This window comes from Gallus gallus, chromosome 2 (genome assembly GCF_016699485.2).
Source record: "Gallus gallus isolate bGalGal1 chromosome 2, bGalGal1.mat.broiler.GRCg7b, whole genome shotgun sequence".
NCBI classification, from domain to species: domain Eukaryota; kingdom Metazoa; phylum Chordata; class Aves; order Galliformes; family Phasianidae; genus Gallus; species Gallus gallus.
Window position 1 is genome coordinate 61,890,583 of NC_052533.1, and position 20,063 is coordinate 61,910,645.

The following is a 20,063-nucleotide window of genomic DNA, read 5'->3' on the forward strand; positions in this document are numbered from 1 at the left end:
GCCATGCTCTAATCCTCTCAACATGCAGAAAACGAGAAGGATTTGCTGTATATTTCATTCAGGAGAAGTATCTCCTGCATCTCAAGCTTTCAGGACCACTGATACAGAGGACTCAGGCTCCCCAGAACAGGAGTACACCAACAGGAACAAAAGCAGAGTGAGAGTCACAGTTTTTTACCCTGGTGGCCTGAAGCTGTCCCCAAATACAAAAACGTGTGGTTGGTGCCTCGTATACGTTAACATAGCTAGGTGGAAATCAGCATCAGTGGAGCTGGAGTAGCACAAATATCAGCACACCCTGAGTAAAGTCACGAGGTGTGCTTCAGTTCGTGAATGTCCACACTGTGCTTTCATCGCTGTTAATGCTAGAGTAAAACTCGAGCGTGTGGGCACACACAGTGGTCATATTCTGCTTGCAGTGTAGACGTGGCCTTGGACCTCTCTCCACGTGGAAGCACCAAGCAAGCCTTCAGAAGATGTGTTATAATTGCTTACTTTTGAAAATGGGACAAAGCTTAAAATCATGCTTATTAAAGGTGGAAATTTCCAGGTAAGATTTCTGGGTGATTCTCGTTCAGGGTGGTTATTCCATATGATGCTATTATACGTGAGCATATGGCTCAATGAGCTACAATTAGGCTTCGCCGTCCTCGTTATGCTATTATGAAACTTGTGCTGGTTGCACAACAGAAACACTAATGCTGATGCAGCTGTATGGCTATAAACATAGTTTTATACCAGTTCAGTTTCTTTCAGTAAGAAAAAATGGAATAAGCTATGCTATAATAAACCATGATATCCATATAACTTTTTGCAACAGATGGACTGAGGAGTCTGTGAGTGCTTAAGAAAGATTTTAAGAATGACTCTAGATTTTTGTCCATGATTGTTTCCCTTTTCTGTGGGTGTCTACTAATAAGCTATATAATTAAATCAGGATGTGCATATTCTAAAATATTTTGTTATAGAATTGCAGGCTTACACCCATGTAGCCAAAAATAGCAAACACAGTGATATATTTTGTTTCCTTGCTTTTACCTCTCAGCCCTTTTGGAACACAGACTACTTACATCCAGAACAAGCCAATATGCCTATGCCATACGTAAGATATATGCCTATGCCTATGCCAAGCCAATATGCCTATGCCATACTGCATTGTGTTACCATATATTACCACGCATTATCTACTACTATTGGGTTACACATCACCATACTCTTGGCCCTATCTGTCACATGAGCAGAATTCCACCATGCTAGGCACTGTATCAGCACAAAGGAGAAATCTGATTCCGTTTCCCGAGGTTCTCATCTTAATAGAAATCAGTATGTAACAGGTGTCTATAGATAATACGTGGGAGAGTAAAGAGAAGACAAGCACTGTTTTACATTCCAGATGTCAGGTCTGATAAAGGTGGAGGAGGTGAGCGTAGGGGTAGGAAAGCATGGAAGTGCTTATTGGAAAGTCTGATTCTTGGGTAATAGTGGAAGGCTTCACTGGCAGCAGCAGGAATCGATACTGCCGTGCCAAGTGAGAAATGATAGATAGGGTGACGGAAAGCCTTGAAGCCAAAGATAAGATAAGAAGCTTATGTTTGATGCAAGAGTGTGTGGAGTGAGCTGGTGGAGACAGCAGCGAGGGGATAGTGATGGGCTGGAAAAGCAATCTCTGCTGAGGCATTCTGGATGGGGGAGAGCAAGTTTCTGTTGACCAGGACTTGAGGAAACTTTGTCAGAGTAACTGAGATGTCAGGTTTCGGAAGCCCAAGAAAGGAAGAACTGTACAGATACTGTGTAAAAAGTGCCTGCAGGATGTCCTGTCTACTGTGTCTTGCAAAATATGCTAGAATAGGTGTTAAGTGTGTTTTCTACTAGCTACTGCACTTGTAGGTACCTCTGTTTGGGAATAACAGTCCAATTTCTGTTCAGCTTAACCCTTTTTTAAGTGAAGCATCAGAAAAGCATCCTGTGGAGCTGAGGAACACCAGGAGCAGCTGTCAGGAGAAGCTCTGTCTTAGCGAGGCCTTCAGCGTAATCCAGATATGCAGACCTAAAAAGCGCGTGTCCAAGGTAACAGCTAGCAATACAGGGCTGACCTGTGTTGTCTCCGGGATGAAAAGCAACAGGTGGTGAAATCCGATGGGAAGTAAAATGTCGCTTCTACATTGTTGTGTTTGAGCTGAAAGGTGGGCTTTCTTGGTAAACTGCCCTAAAGACAGATTAAGCATTCACCGAGTGCTGAAAGTGAGAAGTCTGGAAATAGCTGTACTTCTGTGCATCATCAGTTGGGCTGCAGCTGAAACCATTTGCTAAAATAATTCAGAGATAAGCTGCAGAGGAAGAAGAAAAGCTGCTCAGAGTATTGTAGATAACAGGACCACAGAATATTAGAGGGAGCGTTAAGGAAGGCATGAGTAAAACAGGAGAAATCAATTGTGGGTAGCCATAAAAATTTAGACTTTTGCATGTCTCAAGAGACAACCTGAACTATTGCATTAACGCTGTTGTAGTGTTGTCAGGTCCCATTAGTGATGCTGGATGCTGTATGATTGATACTGTTACAATGATCCTGTAATACAGAATATATTCAGTCAATGGTTATATTAGCATTCTCACCGTGGCAAACAATTGAATTAATATTGTGTGCAGCGGTAACGAGACAAGAAAGTTATATGGTGATTAATCACTCACTGCCAATGCTGCCACTCTGTGCAGTGTTTATTTTTTGTTTCAGTGAAAGAGAACAGCAGTAACAAAGGTGGGTTTGATAATGTAATTTTTTTTTTCTACCTTCCTCAACGAAGTATTTTTGGGGGTAGGGTTGTTCAGCAAGCAAGCCATGGCCAAGGGGGAACTTCTGCTTTTGATTATATTTCAAGCATCTTGCAGCTACCTTAAGTTTCCCATTGCCAAAACTTAAAATGGCAGGATAAGAGCGGTAGGAGCAAGGGAAACTATTTGCTAAAGACCAAAACATATGCAGTTGTTTCATAATGTAAACCCTCAAACATTTTTACTGCATGCTTTTGTTGAAGAAGTGTAATTTTACTGTAAAAGCAGTACTTCCTGGTGAAGAAGTAAATAACTGATTTTCAATTGTTATATACCCAGCTATGCTTTGTTTCTCTATACAAGCTGTTTTCCCAGCCAGGTGCTGGCTGTCTGTGATCCTACGTGTGGCTGAGGCTTGTATCTTCATATGGGACTTCCTTGGACACTGAACATGGTGCAGCAACAAGATGTATCCTGGTGGATTTTTTGGAGGTCGAGGACTATGGGTGTTATCACAGAACATGGGTGGCCCAGCAGAGATCTGGGAGACTGGCGTTGGAGCTGTGAGAGCAGAATTGTAAGGCTGTTCTGGACGATGGCAGGAGATGCCTTATGTCCATGGTATCTGGAGAACCAAGGGCCACATGGCTCCCTTGGCTGTTCGTAATGACTGAGTACTACTCACTCATATGGCAACATGAGGATTTTTAGTTAGCTGGTCCCTATTTCCCATTTGTCCCAAAGTTTAAACAATTTTGTGAGGCTGTCTTGTGGAGCTTTTATCCCAGCTCTTTTTCCCTTGTTGGAAGTGAGTCTACCTGCTGCTGACACAGCTGAGGCAAAAATAAAGCACTCTCAAGGAAGATAATTGCCTATGATCCTCTCTTTCCTGAGCTCTTCTTTTTCCCCTATGATTTTACTGTTCAGGCATCCTGCCTGCTGCTCTAATTTAGATGGGGGTTTCTGCCCTTTTGAACGGAGCAGCGTAGCATCATTTAGTCACCTTATGATTCCATTAAATATTAAACAGTCAAAGAGGTGAATAAACTGTCGGTGAAATCTAAGCTGTAAATATGGCTTGATTCACTATTCTGTTTGGCTGTTTTGTGCAAAGCAGGTGTAAAACTGCTGCATCTTTGACAAAGTATCAGTTATACTTTGCTTGAACCAAGTGCTGGTAGAGAGACGAGTACTGTATGCAGCATAATACCATTGTGACCGACAGGTATGGGTGAGTTCCAGAAACGACACTGGCTTAGAAATACAGGATCATATTTAGAGATCTGCTTGGTGTGTCAGAGCCATTAGATTGTGATTTGCTTAAAGAAACCCTCACCTTGGATGATCCTGTGTTTGTACACCTGGACTTTGCAAGAGTGATTAGCGTATACAATTAGTTTTGGGTTGTATTAATATCAACTTAGGAATGCTAATGCCAGTTTATCTCATTTCTAACATTTCTAACTAGCTTTATGTAATCCACTGCCACTTGTAAATGTGAAATTTTGCTTACTTTTCTTCTTTTTAACAACATTTACCCTGCTCTTTTTCAGTCTGCTACATCGAACAGACTGGTCATAGCCATGGAACATCTGGCTGTTGCTCTCAGAGTACAGAGAGTTGTGCTCTGGTTTCATTTTTTTAAAGGTAAAAAGAAGGGAAAATAGATGCCATTCCCTTTACTGGACTCTTGTTCTTGTCTGAGCAAAATGACAGTGGAAGCATTCAGACTGAATTCACAAGATTTGCTCCTGGGAACTTGCTTTGTAGCTGGATCTCCTCTGCCTTTGTAAACTTTACAGTGAATACTTCTAAACAAGTGGTGATCATAGAAATGCCTGCCATGTCAAGCAGCAGAAGGAATTGGCTTTGGGGAGGCAGTTATTGATTTGTAAAAAATAAAAAAAATCACAACAAGCAGCAGTTAGTGAAATGAAGCTTCACTGTACACTGTGTATTATATGGTAGTTGTTAGCTATTTCCCATATAATTCTGTTACTGGCGTACCATTAATAATACAGAGCTTAAAGCTATTGGTAACAAACTGGTCACGTTATTGATGGCGGATTCATTGCAGGAGGGAATTTGTCAAAAGTTTGGGTTGTGTATTTCCCCCCCCCCCCGTACATTTCTGTCTGTAGATTTTACATCATTTTTTCTCCATAGAGACTATTTGACTCATATGTCAGGAGACCTGAAGTCATGGGAAGAAAAGCCCAACCAACCAAATCAGTTAAAATGCTATTTATCCCCCAGGACCCAGTTTTTCTTAGATGGGTGAGTCTTCCTCTGAATTTCAACATCTGTTGCTCAGCCTTGCTCACAGCTCAGTAGTGACTTGCTGTTGGTCAGACTTCTGCAAAACCGTGACAGCAATTGTGGCAAAATACAGCATTGACACCACAGCATGTCCTGAGGTTCTCTGAGTCATGTTAGATTCAGGAAACAACAGTATAAATAGAGCTCTCCAAATAGTAGCTTTACATCATCGTCATGTGTTTCCAGTTGGGGGATAAATACTTCCTCATTCCAGTGGTTATATCACTTTTCCAGACCCTCTCTAAAACTAAATATAGTCATAGAAAGTGTCCCTGCACATGTAAACTAAAGCAGTTGAGTCATTTAAGACCTTGGGGAGTCGTTGAGAATATGCTGTATCATCCATTGCTAACAGACACAAGAGGGAACCAGTAGTAGTAAGAAGGAGGTGTATGACCTCCTAGCTGAAGTCTGGGCTTGGAGATCAGTAATTGTGTTGCATATGAACTAGCCTTGTGGAGATGACCGTCCATTTGTCTGTTGATAATAAGGTGACAAAGCACAGCCCGTGACCAAGACATCCAGCTACCTTCTATGTAGAGGAGGTTGTGGAATCCCCCGGCAGCTGCATAACACCCCTGGTCACTTGCATTTCTACAAGCCACACTCCACTTGCCAGTGGAGTTTCACTTCAGTGGAATAGTAAGGAAGCAGAGGGATCTCTTGCACCTGATTTTGATTGCTACTGAGCACATGCCCTCATTGTATCACTCAGAACACCTGAAACAGCAGCATTGTTGGGTCCTGTGGTGGGCTGTCAAATTCAGAATCATCCAGAATCAGTGGCTGTTCCTGGAAGTGTTGATTGTAACCTTGCAATTTTCCATTCATTAAGAAAAGGCAGCAAGTTGGAGCAAGAGACATTACAGATGGAATAAAATGCAGTCAAGTGTTTAAGCCCTGTACAAAGGTCAGTAGTATCTGTGAGATTGAAAGAACTAATGGAGGGGCCATCTCACTGAGCAACTGCCCTAGCACCTTGTACTGTTGCAGGGATAGCTGCTCATTCCCCTACCTTAATGACACTATAATTACTAACCACTGCAGAATCTTGCTAGCTGTCCTGGCAGTGCAGTCCAGTCTCAGAAGGCACATAGTAAGCACTGTATACAGGCAGCATTTCAAAATGAGGGTGTACGGTTAATAAGTATACAAACGTTATACAGTATACAGAGAAGTTAGGCTGGTAAGATTACCACCTAAGAAAAGATAATCAGATGTAAATGAAAGGTGCTAACCAGTGTTGTAGGCTCACAAAAACTCCATGAGGAGCAATCTCCAGAAAGAGATCCTTCCTCAGTGTCAGTCAGCCCTGAAATAGGGTTTAGGAGAGGTGCAGCCTGGCCCAACCCCTTCCAGTCAAACAGGTGAATTGCCTTCATCTGTGCTCCCGCGGCTGACTCAGTGCTTGCCTCAGGTGGTCAATCAGAGGTTCAGGCCATGATTCAACAGTTACCATACAGAGGGGATGGTTCCCTTCCAATTTTTGGACATGGAAATATAGGAAGAAAATCAGTGCTTAGGCCTGAAATTTGCTAGATAGCCACGGGAGCTGGTAGTCTATAGAGAGCACAGCTCTACAGTGCTGGCAGCACTGCTGTAACCAGCCTTGCTCCGTGCTGGGCTTTCTGAAGTTCCTTTACCTGAGTCTCTATACCAGAGAATTGTACTCTCTTAGTTATGTGATTGAATATTTTGTATATACCAAAATAGAAGGCTGCTTCTGTAGTTCTACACCATAGCCTGCAGATGTAAGAGCACATTTTTGTGGGAAAAGAAGCTGTCAGGTGGCACTTCGGTCTTTAGAGAAAGAATCAAATATATCCTGCAGTTACAGTTCAGGCTTCTGTGCATTACATTCAACGTAAACCCTTCTCATAATTCATTTGGATCTGGCAAACACGTATCTGTAAAGCATATTTGGATTTATTGAGGGTATTTCTTATCTTTGATTTTTTTTTTCCCCACAGACAGTGGGAACTCATTCACCAGTTTCAGAAATGCTGCTTTGCAGAGCTGAGAGGAGCCACTTGTCAGAAGGCACAGAGGAGCGCTGCCCATGCTTGCTGCATTAAGGCAGGGAGCAGTACTCGTGCTGTTATTATGGGGAAATTCACGGGTAGGTAAATGGTAATTTTTCAAAGCAGAAGTTGGCACAGCAGAACTAATTTATTCTTCTTCTTGAACAAAAACACTACAGAGTTTCGATCGGGCGTAGTGATTTGACCTCTGTGAGATCCAGCAGGAAGCAAATTGGGAAAAAGAAAACAAAGCAGTGGCTTTGCCTGCAGTTCCCACTTTTTGCTCCAAGATGCTTACCAATATTTGTGCATTATCTAGGTGCTGAAGTGAAAATTGTCCTCCTCTTCAGCTCTCAGGCTGCCGTGTCTCTTGTCTTAACCAGTCTGTGCACAGCATGAAAAGGTTTACTGTGCATGGGAAGCAGCTTAGCGCTTCAGACGCAGAGAGACTGGGAACTGGACAACAAAGGCTCCTTGTGAATCGCCAAGAAATACTTTCCTTATAGTAACTAAACAGAGAAATTAATGTTAGTGCAAATGCAGCACTGCTGTGTTCAGCTGGCAGAGCCCTGCTCAGTCTCACAGCGAAGATGTTTTTATTCAGCTTCCTTTCCAGTGCCCTTCCTTTTTGCCCGGGTCACGCAGTATGTGGGTGCCTGGGAGACACCCCCACTTGCACACTGATGCCCACAGACCTGCTTTGTGTCCAGAACAGTCTCGGAGGGTTTGGCATTTATTTCTTCTGTCTTGTTAAGCTACATCAGCCCGCAGTTGCAGCCTCCACATGGCATTCCTCTTTGGTACATACTTTCTCCGTCTCCAGGGCATCACTTGTGGAAGGAGACATTGCCTGGCAGGAGCTCAGGGAACACAAATATTTGGGACTCTGATGGTGAACCATGTTTCTTTTGATGTTTGTTTGCTCTTTAGAAACATCCATGTGATGCAGGGGCTGACAGGATGTAGAAGCATATGATCTGGTCAGCCCTGGATTACGGTAGCTTTTGTAAAGCATTTTAGCCTTGAGCAGTATTCATCCTCTTGCCTTTTCTGGTTGTACAAGGAGAAGGGACATTTGCTGTAGGCCAGACTCAGAAGGTCAGTAACTTAAACGAGTTCATTATTTATTTTCCTGCGGCATCTGTAGGCTCCTTTCAGGGCCAAAAAAACTGTATTTGAAGTCTGTAAATATACATGTTCCTTTCTCTAAGAGCTTATGACATTATTGAGCACAAAGACAGGCCAGGAGGAAGTTGTAACAAAAACAGTTAAACAAAATCAGTTGAATCTTTGTGCAGAAACATATTCTGATGCTAGAAGAAAGAATTAGCAGGAAACTTTCCAGCTATTCTAAGTGGCGTAGTTTTTTATCATTAGAGCATTTTTGGGCCAGTGAGTTCAGAAAAGTCTGTGAAGCAAAGCACCTCATATCCATTCATAGAATCATGTAGGTTAGAAAAGACCTCTAAGATCATCTAGTCCAACTGTCATTCAAACAATGCATGCTCAATCATCAGGAGGTTACTTTTGTCTGTTTTTTTGACTAGAGCAGCCTCAGTGTGAGCCCTGCACGCTTCAGCAAGACTTCTGCAAGCAAATCACAGAACAAAAAACTCAAGAGCCCTTTTCTCCGTGCAGCTTTTGGGGAAAACCTTTTGTTTAAACAAAGGGAGCCAAGCCAGTAGCGTCTGGAAGGACTTAGGCTTCCATCTGAGATGAAATCACATTTGATTCCGTCTGGAAGATACATTCTGGGAACAGAAACAAGCGTCTTAAGGAGCTGTGAGATGGGAAGAGTGGGTGGTGACAAGTGTAGCACGGTGTGAGAGGATGACAGCTCTTTTTTACACCCTGGTAGCAATCTGAAGGACAGGATGAAGGTCTCGTACTGATGAACACAATCTGCTGAGAATGGAGTCAATTTGAGAAAAACAAGCTAAAAGTTTTGCCCGTGGCAGGTAATTTTGGTTTGTCAAATATTGCATTTTCACTGTCTTGTCACAGGGGAGCCCATTGTGAGCAGTGTGTATCTCCATAAAGATGGAACAAGAAAAACGACTCCTTTCACAGCTCATATGATTTGTCACATGTTTCTGTTTTTAAGATATCTTTCTTGCCAATGTTGCTGTACACAAAAGCCGTGCGCAGGTTTTTGGGAGATAGGCTGGTAATGCATGCAATGGTCTTAAATTCAGAAACACCAAATGGGAAGAACAAAAAAAGAGAAAAATAGTTTTTATCTTTTTTTTTTTTTTCACTTGATTTTCCATCTATAGCACAGAGAGTGTAAACTGTTGATGAGAAGAGCATATGGTCACTAGTCCTTCAAGAAGAACCATTACTTTCTGTATGATAAATTTCTAAAAGCCTGGCCTTTTGCAACAGTCTTGGCCAGGATCCTCTGCCAGTCAGGACAGGATTTGGATAGGCAAGCCCAAGCACATGTGGTGCTGGTTCCATGAGCAGACTATGGTGTTACTACATGACTGGCGGGTGTATCTGTGTTAGCAGTATGATAGTACAGGTAATGACATCATTAAAGGTGTAGTACTGTGGGCTTCATTCAGTAGAAGGTAACAGGTAGTGACCTACAAACTTAGTAGGTTCATACCCATACCCTTGTTGCTATTCAGGATAAAACCTGCTATGATTTCCTCAAAGCCTGCACGGAGGTGGCTGCATGAAACCCACTTTTGCACACTGTGTAGACACACCAAGTGGATGGGGCCTGCACAGGAAGGTGAGGATGGGGTGGTAGAGAGAGGCACCGGCAGTAGTGATTGGAGAGGCAATGGTAAATATCTTCTGTAGGCTACCTCACTTAATAAGTAGGATAAAACTATCTTAAGAATGACTAAGGTTGCTACAAAAAGACATCTCATGGACACATGGTTGAACTTGGATGTTTTTTTCTGCCTACCGTAAATCATAAAAGCCATAAACTTCCTTGACTTCAGTCTAATATTGCCCTGTTTTGGGCAATATTGCCACACAATAGGACAAGACTGCTCATTCCATTTTAAATAACCTTTATATCCAAAAGTGGTGAGGTGTTTCTTTGATTGTTCTTCTTATTGTAACACAAGAAAACAAGTACAAGCCAGTAAACTGCATAGGATTAAGGTGATCCAAGCTAGGATGAATCAGAGTTTTCAAGTTATGTAGGTCACACTCTTTTCACAGATGATTCACAAGCAGTCTTGTCTTTTGTTGAGGCTTGGGGTCTTACTGGATTTGACAGTCACGTTTCTCAGCATGAACAAATCGGCTTTGCATGAATGTTCATAAGACCAAATTATACATGGAGCCAAAATCTTAAGGTCCATTTAATATGTAGATAGAAAACAAGAGCTATAATTTGAAGATGATTTTTTCCTAAAATTTCAGCTCAAGTTTGCTAAAACCCTTTATTTCTGCAGTCAGTTAGACTCCTGCTGGTCTATTCTTTGCCTCTAGCATTACGCCAGGAGATTAGATGCAGGTGATAAGATAGCTAAAATAAGAATGAACAGGGCCTGACAAAATCATTCTTCCTGTTGCTGATGTCAGTCATCGCTATAGAAGGCCACTAAACATAAAACAGTTTATTTGGAGGATGTTGGCTTATACAATGTGTGTACAAAGACTTTATGTGTCAGGTAATTATTACAATAGAAAAACAACAGTGATGGAGTCAGCGAGGCAACCGCTCCTCCGTGTCATCTGGCATCTGTTGAAGTCCCTTCTCAGTGTCCTCCTGTGCTTATTGTTCAGAGCATGCGAGCTCCAGGCCTTGCAGGCATGTTTGTAATTACTGTTCCCACTGTCATCCTGATGCTGCTTGCTGCACTATGGAGAACGTGTTCCCGCAAAGCCAGGCTGTTGTGGACTGCTTAAGGGTAGCTCTGAACTTTCATCAGGCTACTCTGTTATATGCCTGTCTCCTTGTAGAATGATAAAAGCAAATCTTGCAAGAGAAGGGGGCAAACAGTGGAACAAGATGCTCACAGAGGTTGTGGAGATTCCTTCTCTGGAGATATTCAAAACTTGCCTGGATATTTTCCTATGTGATCTATTGTAGGTAACCTGCGTTAGCAGAGGGCTGGGCTAGGTGATCTCCAGAGGTCCCCTCCAACCCTTGCAATTCTGTGATTCTCTAAGTTGGGATATTTAGTGTAAAAAACAGGTTTGAAGGGGGAGGAGTGTCCGTTTGCCAGGGGGGTGCCGTAGGGGTGCCATAAAGGGAGTTTACCAGGATTCTCAATGCTGTGAAAATGAAATAACTGCAAATATGGGGATATTTAAGAGAGCGCTTGTCTGCTGTGTAGTTCATTCCCCTGAGACAGGGTAAATGGAGAAAATGCTTTTTGGTAGGCTTCATGAATATTGGTGTCTTCAAGGGAGTTAATGGATGCTATGGAAATCAATCCCAAATTATGTGCTCCAAACCAGCAGCCACCTAGCAATCAGTCATATAAATATTAAGAAACACCCAAATGTGTCACACCTGGGTTCTTCTCTAGCCCTATATGTACTGTTATTCAGACAGAGTGCAAGTGCCAGGCTGCTGCGATGCTGTCTCCTGCAGACACAGTTCTTGTATTTGAGATGTTAGTAGGAACATTCTTACTTGTTCCCTGTTTGTGCCTGGATTTGTTTAATCCCTTTCTGACCCTGCTGGTGCTGTGGCAGGTGTTACTGGTCATTGCTGTGGCAACAGATTCCAGAGGTTCACTACCATCTCGGTAGAAATGTACCTTCCTTTATTGATTTTGAATGATTTCCTGCTAAGTGAATTTCCCGCATCGCTGAGTTTAGTGAAGAACAATTCCATGGGTACTTTTTTCAGTGCCTTCATAGTTTTGTAAATGTTGATCATATCCCCTGTTATACTTTTAAGCTGAAGACCTTTCAGTCTCTTTGTAGAGCAGCTTCTTTGTCCTCTTAATCATTGTAGTCGCCAGTTTGTGTACCTTTTTGGATTCCGTTTCATCCTCCTTTAGATGCAGAATGCAGAAACATGCACTATACTTGCTGGGCCTGTAAACTTCATAAAGGTGGAACTTGTGAGTGGAACTAAAATGCTACGCAGTTCACCACAAAGAAGAACCACCAGAGCTTCCAGTTTGAATACTCACTGGGCACTGACATGCCAAATGCATTTTAAAACGCTAAGATGATAGCATTTTGTAATATATTTGCTGTTTTGTATGGTAAGTGTGAATGACATGTTACAGAAAGTATAAAGATAGGATGGCCCGAAATAACGTAGCACTACCTCACAGTTTCTGAACAAAATGGCTTAACACGTGGTCCCAACCCTGCAAACATTTCCAGCTGTTGTGTTGCCAAGAACAGTCACACGGATTTGCAGGATTCATGATAGTAAGCAGCATCGTTGTATCTGAACCCACTATGCTCATGGGTGTTCATATATATGTGCATATAGAAAAAAGAGCTGTTTTGTTCTGTTTTTTGATAACCCTTATATTTTGCCGGTGTAATTGTCAATGCCTTAAAAAGGAGGAGGGGCTTACCTCTGTGATTCAGAATTTGTAGCAAGACTGAGAGAATGTTTTACACAGGTTAAGATTAGAAGTGAATCTGAAGGTGTCTAAGCTTGGCCGTGTGGGTAAGGATCAGTCTTGTAGTGAGAATTACTTTTTCCAAGTTTCTTTGTGTCATTGCTCCCTGCAGATGGAGGGCTAGCCCTGGAGGGTTAACTTTGCATAATAAGCAATGCCATGGCTATCTTCCCTCAGGAACAGTGAAGAAATATCCCATTTTCTTGCTGAGCGATCATCTTTATGTGAATTTCAACCCCTATGTCCTCTGCTGTTTGCACACTTTGAACCAGGGTAGTTCTGTGCTGGTTTTGGTAGATGATTAGTTGAAAAAACTTGGAGAACGCAGCTCATGGCAGAGATCAGCTGTGATCTTTCACTCCCTTGACCTGTGTTCAGAGAATCTCCATGTTTCTTGATTGGAAGGTATAAATAGTGGAGGATTTCAAATCTGATCTTCCAGGTTGCAAGGAATTAATATGCAGTCAAAATTAAGTGCGATAAAAATTGTCCTGTGAATCCAATTTCCAGTATCTCAAAAAGAGCAACACTTTTTCTGGGGTAAATATGGTCCACTTTGGCATCTTCTTCATTTCATTTTTCTGCCTCTTCTTACTGCATTGTGAATGATAATCCATCCAAAAAGCTACATGATTTTATGGCTTTATGGTGCAGCTGCACTCCCTTGCAATATGAAGTTTGTCTGCCTTCCAAAAGTGGCAGTTTTCATCCATGACTGTCGTAAAAGCTGCTAACCATACCAACAGACTTGTGTTTCAGCCATTTTCGTTATATTTTTAAGTCAAGTCATGTTCAGGAATTTTCCAGCCCCCCTGTCTTCATAGTACAGCAACACTGAAATTTCATCTCCTGGGATATCAGCTGTCATCTCTGAGTCATTGAGAATCGAGTTTGATGATATCTACCCAGTCCTTAGTGAAACATTTGCTTGTAGGACCATCTGCCCCTTTAATAGAGTTCTCATTTCAGCACAGCTTCAATTTCTGCAGCAGCTGCCTGTTGATAATAAGTCAGATGCGGAGATGTTGCAGAGGAGAACAGCAGAGCCTGACTGCAGTGCTGTCATTAACTTCAGCTCACTCTGACTGTACAGCATCTCCCCAGCTGAAGAAATTGCCATTGTATAATTCTCTGTCTGATCCACCCCTCAGATTTCATCTTGAAATCTCTCCAGCTAGGAGGACAAGTCATACAACAGCTCAGACCAGATGCCTTTTTCATGGCTTCCGCCTACAGTGAGCATCTTTCCATTCCTGTTACAATGTGTTTTTAGATTGACTTGGCTGACTCAGTTGAAAACATTGGCAAAGACATAGGAATTTACCAGTTAAACGTGGGTTAGCAATTCTGAATTCTCTTTTTAGGCTTGATTTTGAACTCATACTCTCTGTTCAGTATTGGAACTTGCCGGACGCCTGTCTTTCAGTTGTTCAAGTGAGTATACCTGCTGGTCCACTGCAGGTCTGAGCTGTCGAGCTCATTGCACCACTGGAGCATTGAGACTCACAGTGACTCTTGTAGGGCAAGAAGAATCAGCACAAAGGCTGTGTGCTTTAGGAGGTAGACATCCTGTAAGCATAGTTGGAAGAAAAGCCTGCACTTTATGAACAGACCCTACATGAGTGACTTGCAGTTGTTCTTTTTACAGATGTCCTCTGTGACCAGGCACGAATGTGCCAAATAGGCATTATGAAACAGTGCAGCTCAGGAAGGATCATTCTAATTTTTTGCCCGTTAGCCTGAGATCTGAGAGATGCAAATTAACTTTTCTCTCCTGCTGCTGTTATCTGTGTCCTTTATAGTGGAGGCCTGTCTCAATTAACTTGAAACTCTGTTTAGGCATCTGGTCACGACTGGATACCAACGCTGTCTTCGTAGATGGTAGAAAGACAGGCACCATCCTGAAATGTGTGCCTAAATTAGATAAGGTAAACAGCCTTCTGGAGGTATGTATTTCTATCACTTGAGTCCAGAGGAATCCCAGATGTTTGGTCTAGACTATGTACTTAAATTTGTAATGGCAGAAAGCAGCAGAAGTGAATCCAGGGCTTGTAGTCTCTCTATGCCTCTTTTCACTGACTATACAAATCTTTAATGATTATCTGCTGCTTTGCAGGATGTGGTGGCTGGTAACGATGAAAGTGTTCAGAGATTTTATAAATGACTAAGTGAGCTTTGCAAAAGGGAAACCTGCCCCAAATAAAGTAACAGTGGCTTCGAGTGAGAAAAAAGTTTTATCCTCCTCCCAGACAACTGGGTTTATAAAATTTATGAAGTCGAAAGCACAGACAGCTTCTGTGGTTACAGCAGTAATTGCATATTTAACAAACAGATTGTTAGGCAGAAGTGCCACTTGCTTCCTGCTCTTTTAGGAACCTCCTTGTGAGAGGGTCTCTTACCCCTATGTTCTGTGGGTTTGTGAAAAGCACAGTGATGCTTTCTATCTGCAGGAGGTATGGCTAGATTCTTGCGGCCCTGCTGCTGGGGAGCTGGGTTTCTCCTTGGCCAGAGCTGACCACGTGAGCTGAGGGAGAATCACTGTGAAGGATCCTCAGTGCTTGGTGCATTGTGCAGAGATGGGAGTTAGAAGGTCCTTGAGCTTCTCCTTGGGGATCATTCAGCCCAGCGAGGTAGTGAGGAAGACACACCACCATCTGGTTTAGCTCAGTACCCCTCCCACTGGAAGGAGTATAAAGTTATTGCAGTACTACGTAAGGGGTTTTGGTGATCTGTTTTATACCACCTGACAATCTGGAGAAAGACTTCAAAGAGGTTACGCAGTGAGATGCCTGGTATGCCAGATAAGACCTGCTTAGTCAGAATTACTTGATTTTTCTTCAAGATCAGGTTTGTGTTGATTTAGTAGAGTCAGGGGAAAGTCATTTACTGGGAGAGTGGTGAGGTGCTGGAACACGGTGCCCAAAGAGGCTGTTGGATACACTCTCCCTCGAGGTGTTTAATGCCAGGTTGGATGGAGCCCTGGGCAATCTGATCTAGTATTTGATGTAGCAGCTGTCAGCCTGCTTGTGGCAGAGGGGTTGGAACTTCATGATCCGTGACGTCCCTTCCAACCTAACCCAACCCAACCCAACCCAACCCAACCCAAGTTATTGTATGATTTTGTGATTCTGTGAATCTCATCCACCACTGGCAATCTCTGAGGCACTATTTGAACTCAATTTCACTGGTCTGAAGAAAAATTCTTTGTTTTAGTGTGAGATTCAGTGTGTAATGGTAAACTTTTATTTATTCTGATTGTTTGTTTGCTTTGGTTTTGCCCATTCTACCCTGTCAATATTCATCAGGAAAATTATTAATTTCCTGATAGGTTACAAAAGCCACCCATGGCCTCAAACTTGTGTATTTGCTCAGCTCTACTCCCAGCAGGGCATGACTCACAGTTAATATGAACTGCTGGAAGTGTTTTCCTGCTCCTTTGTGTCTGTGCTTATTGAGAGAACTGGGGAATAACATTAAGACTCTAAGTGCTTTTCTGTAAGAATGTAGTACACTGGCTCTCAGTTGTGATACAAACACGTTACTTCCCTGAAGGCAGTTTGCATGCTTTATTCCTGAAGCGGTGCTGCCTCCATGGATGAGTGATGTGACAGTTCTCATTTACTCCTCAGTACGTTTCTGGTGGGACATCTCCACTATGTGCTACACAATGAGAATGGAAGCATGTTTTCACTCGTAGGTGCACGTCACGCTTATGCTGCCAACAGCTGCCTTCAAAGAGGCTGTCAGGTTTTCTGATGCTGGCACAGCTGGGGTTGCTCTGAAGCTACGTGTAGTACATGTGGTGCCTTTTCCAAGTGTATCACCATTAGATGTTTCTCACCTTCCTCTGGAGAACTCTACTTTGCAGAAGAAAACCCCATCACATTGTAGGTAGACTACCTGGAGCATGTTGGAGGAAGGAAGCACTCTGATTTTAAGTTGTTCGTCTTTCCATCTCACTCATCTATACATGTTAATGTACATTACAAAGAAACACCATATATTCCTTCTTAAATCAAAATTGTAGATTATTTCCTAGTCTTGCACAGCATACCTGTGCTATAATTACACTTACCTGTTTTCCTGTTACGCATTTTGTTACACCACTGCATCTTTATCTGGGGTGGGGAGCTGGGGAATGTGAACTCTGAACTGAGATCCCATTTCTCTGTCTTAACTGGACCAAATGCTCATGGGATCCTGCTATTTAGAGTTTGACCATAAGTTGAAACCTTCTGAGACCTCTGTGACTGAATAAGTCAGCTCTAGAGTGTGGCTTCTGATCATCATTTTTTGTTTTATTGTTTATTTTATTGCTAATGCAATGATGTAAAATCCTTTCTGAAAAAGGGTTTAGGTCAAGCTGAAAGAAATAGCTATTAAATATAATTGATTGTGTTTTATATAGCTAGGACTATTTTTTAAAGACAGCCTTTAAATATTTGGTGATATGTTTTCCTCTGTAACTCAAAGATTAATATCTTGTATTGGCTGATTGTGTCAGACCGTTTGCCAGCTTACAGAGGTTGCCATTTGTTTTCTTTTCATCTTACCAGGTTTGGCTTTCCACCATGTCTGGAAGCAGTGTTTGAGTATTGTATCTAGATGATGGTCCAGCTCCCTGCAGCTAGATACTGCTCACCGACTTCCTCTAGCAAGCTTCTTTGCTGTCTGGGATACTATTCAGCCTTTCTTGAATAACTCAAGATGGATCAGGCAAAGGCCACATGTTAGCATGGTTTTCTGTTTACTACTTATACAGCTTACCTCTTCTCTGCCTGGCACCTTGTGTGTTGACTGGCACATCTGCAAGCTCAACCTAAACCCCTTCCAAGTCAGAACAATAGCATTTAGTAGAAGAGAATGGAACGTCAGCCCTTCCTCCTCTTCCTCTTTTTTTGCTTTATTTAAAAAAATATTTCTTTCATTCTTTTTCTGAGATATCTGCCTTGTCATCGTGGTATGTTGTGTTTGCAATACATTGTACCTGCAAAGGTAAAGGCATACTTTACTAAAGAGCCATAGCCATTAGTCATGATACATCCTTGAGCTGGATTCAGACAGTTCTGCAAATAGCAGAACTAATGAAACCTAAAAGCATGATCCCACTGATTTTTATTTTTTTTGTGAAGTTAGCCTACAAATGATTCTGTGGCCAGTCCCATCTCATTCTGTCATAAAACAGTGCAGAGAATTGAATCTCTGAAATTTTCTCATGGTCAAGTTGATTTGCAAATTGTTTGCTAGCTGTGAAGGAGTGGGAACTTTATCCCCTCTTTTACACTGTTCGGTTCGTTTCTTTAGTCTTCTGTTTTTATCGTGTGTCTAAACCTTAAGGGTTTGAATGAATGAAACTGTACTAAAATCTGGCATATAACTCAATAATAGGCATATAAATGTTTTATCCCAAACATTCCCCAAAAGGATTAGTAAGTGTGAAAAAGCCTGCTATGCCAGATGCTGTAAAGTTCACTTCACTGTGAGTTGAAACCATTCATTCCTAGGATGAAGCATTGCAGTTGCAGAAGCAGGCAGACACAATATGCTATGTACTGTCTCCAAATGAAACCATACAATGAGGGGTGTGACTTCCTCAGTGGGGCTGACCAGTTGCATTCTTTCTAATGCTTCAGAATGATAAAATGGCCTAATGTAATGACTGCAAGAGATCTAGTTCTTATGTGGTTAAAATGTGCCCAGAAGGCCCAGCATTGTATCAGTGATACTTGGCCATATGGCAGGGATGCAGCAATGCTAGAAGCTGGCTGCCGAGATAAACAGTGTTTGATGTATCACCCTCTCACAGTATGACCTCAGAGGTCCCTTCACGACCCTTCAGAGGCATTTGAGTACTAGGGGACTGCTGCAGCCTTTCTGTGCTCTGCTCACTCGCTCTGGGGAGAAACTGTCCCTTTATACCCCAACATACATCTATATGCGCTGTGGAGGGTAGTGAAGGCTTCAGCCACATTCATGTTTGTTTGCTTCAGGTTTCTCCTTGCCACTGATTTTGATCGCACTCTGGAGTGATAGTGGTGGGGCAAGTGGGAACAAGCAGCTCTTCTGGAGGGGCGTGAAGAGAAGAAGCTGCCAGTGATTTTGTGTGGGAAATCAAATTAAGCATTAGCAAAGCAACTGGAGCAGGATTTTGCCCAAGGAACAGTGAGCAGGCTCCTCCTGCTCCTCTGGTCTCATTTTCTGCCTGAGGACAGCTGGGGCAACAAAGATGATGAAGGGTCTGGAGGGCGAGACATATGAGGAGCAGCTGAGATCCCCTGGTTTGTTCAGCCCAGAGCAGAGTTGCTGAGGGGAGGCCTCATGGCGGCCTGCAGCTCCTCATGAGGGGAGCGGAGGGTCAGTGCTGAGCTCTGCTCTCTGGTGGCAGGAACGGGACCCAAGGGAATGTGGAGATTTGGCCTGGGCATTAGGGAAAGGTTCTTCACTCACAGGGTGGTCAGGCACTGGGACAGGTTCCCCAGGGCAGTGGTTATGGCATCAGGTTGCCAGAGTTCAGGAAGTGTTTGGACACTGCTCTCAGATATTGGGTTTGAGTTTTGGTTGGTGCTGTGTGGGGCCTGGAGTTGGATTTGATGATCTTTATGGGTCCCTTCTATTTTGGGATGTTCTGAAATCCTATGATCTTGAGTGTGTTGTATTGAGGTGGACTTCCATATGAGGTTTGCTGGAAACATTAGAGAAGTTGCAGTGGCTGCTTCTAACATAGAGCTGCAGAGTGGATAAGGGCTGCTTTTAGCCTCCCTCTTCCAGGACTGCCTGATCCTATTGAAATGCTTCACAAAGGGAAGAGCCCAGCACTGAAGATAGGACTTAATTGTGTTAATTCTGCTGGGAGAAATAGAGTGCACTGAATGCAGGTCCAGGATGACCCTAAAGGACTGCAGATAAATGGCTGAGAACCCTTAGCTGAGAACCAAACTGGTAGGAAGTTATCTCTGAGCACTCGGAGACAGGCAAAATTGGTTTTAATAGGATATGATATTCCTTTTCCTTCCATAACCCTCACTGGGGGGCGGCTGAGGTAACTGGGATTGTTTAGTCCAGAGAAGAGGAGGCTCAGGGGAGAGCTTACAGCTCTCTAAAACTGCCTGAAAAGAGGTTGTGGCAAGGTGGGGGTTGACCTCTTCTAGAAATAGGATGAGAGGGAATGTCCTCAAATTGCACCAGGGGGGGTTCAGGTTCAATATTAGGAAAAAATTCTCTGAAAGAGAGGAGAGGCAGTGGCCCAGGCTGCCCAGGGAGGTGGTGGAGTCACCATCCCTGGAGGTGTTCAGGAAACATTTAGATGTTGTACTGAGGGACATGGTTTAGTGGGGAAATATTGGTTGTAGGTTTACAGTTGGACTGGATGATCTTAGAGGTCTTCTCCAGC

The 20,063-nt window shown here is 42.8% G+C and overlaps 1 protein-coding gene across 4 annotated transcripts in view; it reads left to right on the plus strand.

The window, feature by feature from the left end:
* GFOD1 (glucose-fructose oxidoreductase domain containing 1) overlaps window positions 1–20,063 on the plus strand; it is a 70,109-nt gene that overhangs the window by 22,135 nt on the left and 27,911 nt on the right. The window contains exons 1-3 of one of the 4 annotated variants that reach the window (XM_046930207.1): window positions 1,409–4,416; window positions 4,936–5,046; window positions 7,059–7,207. The exons of 2 other annotated variants lie outside the window; for them this stretch is intronic. In XM_046930207.1, coding sequence (XP_046786163.1) covers window positions 4,952–5,046; window positions 7,059–7,207 — 244 coding nt within the window. In that variant the 5' untranslated portion in view covers window positions 1,409–4,416; window positions 4,936–4,951. Of the gene's footprint in view, window positions 1–1,408; window positions 5,047–7,058; window positions 7,208–20,063 lie in introns of those variants that run through there. One more of the 4 variants, XM_015275974.4, reaches the window with a different exon arrangement.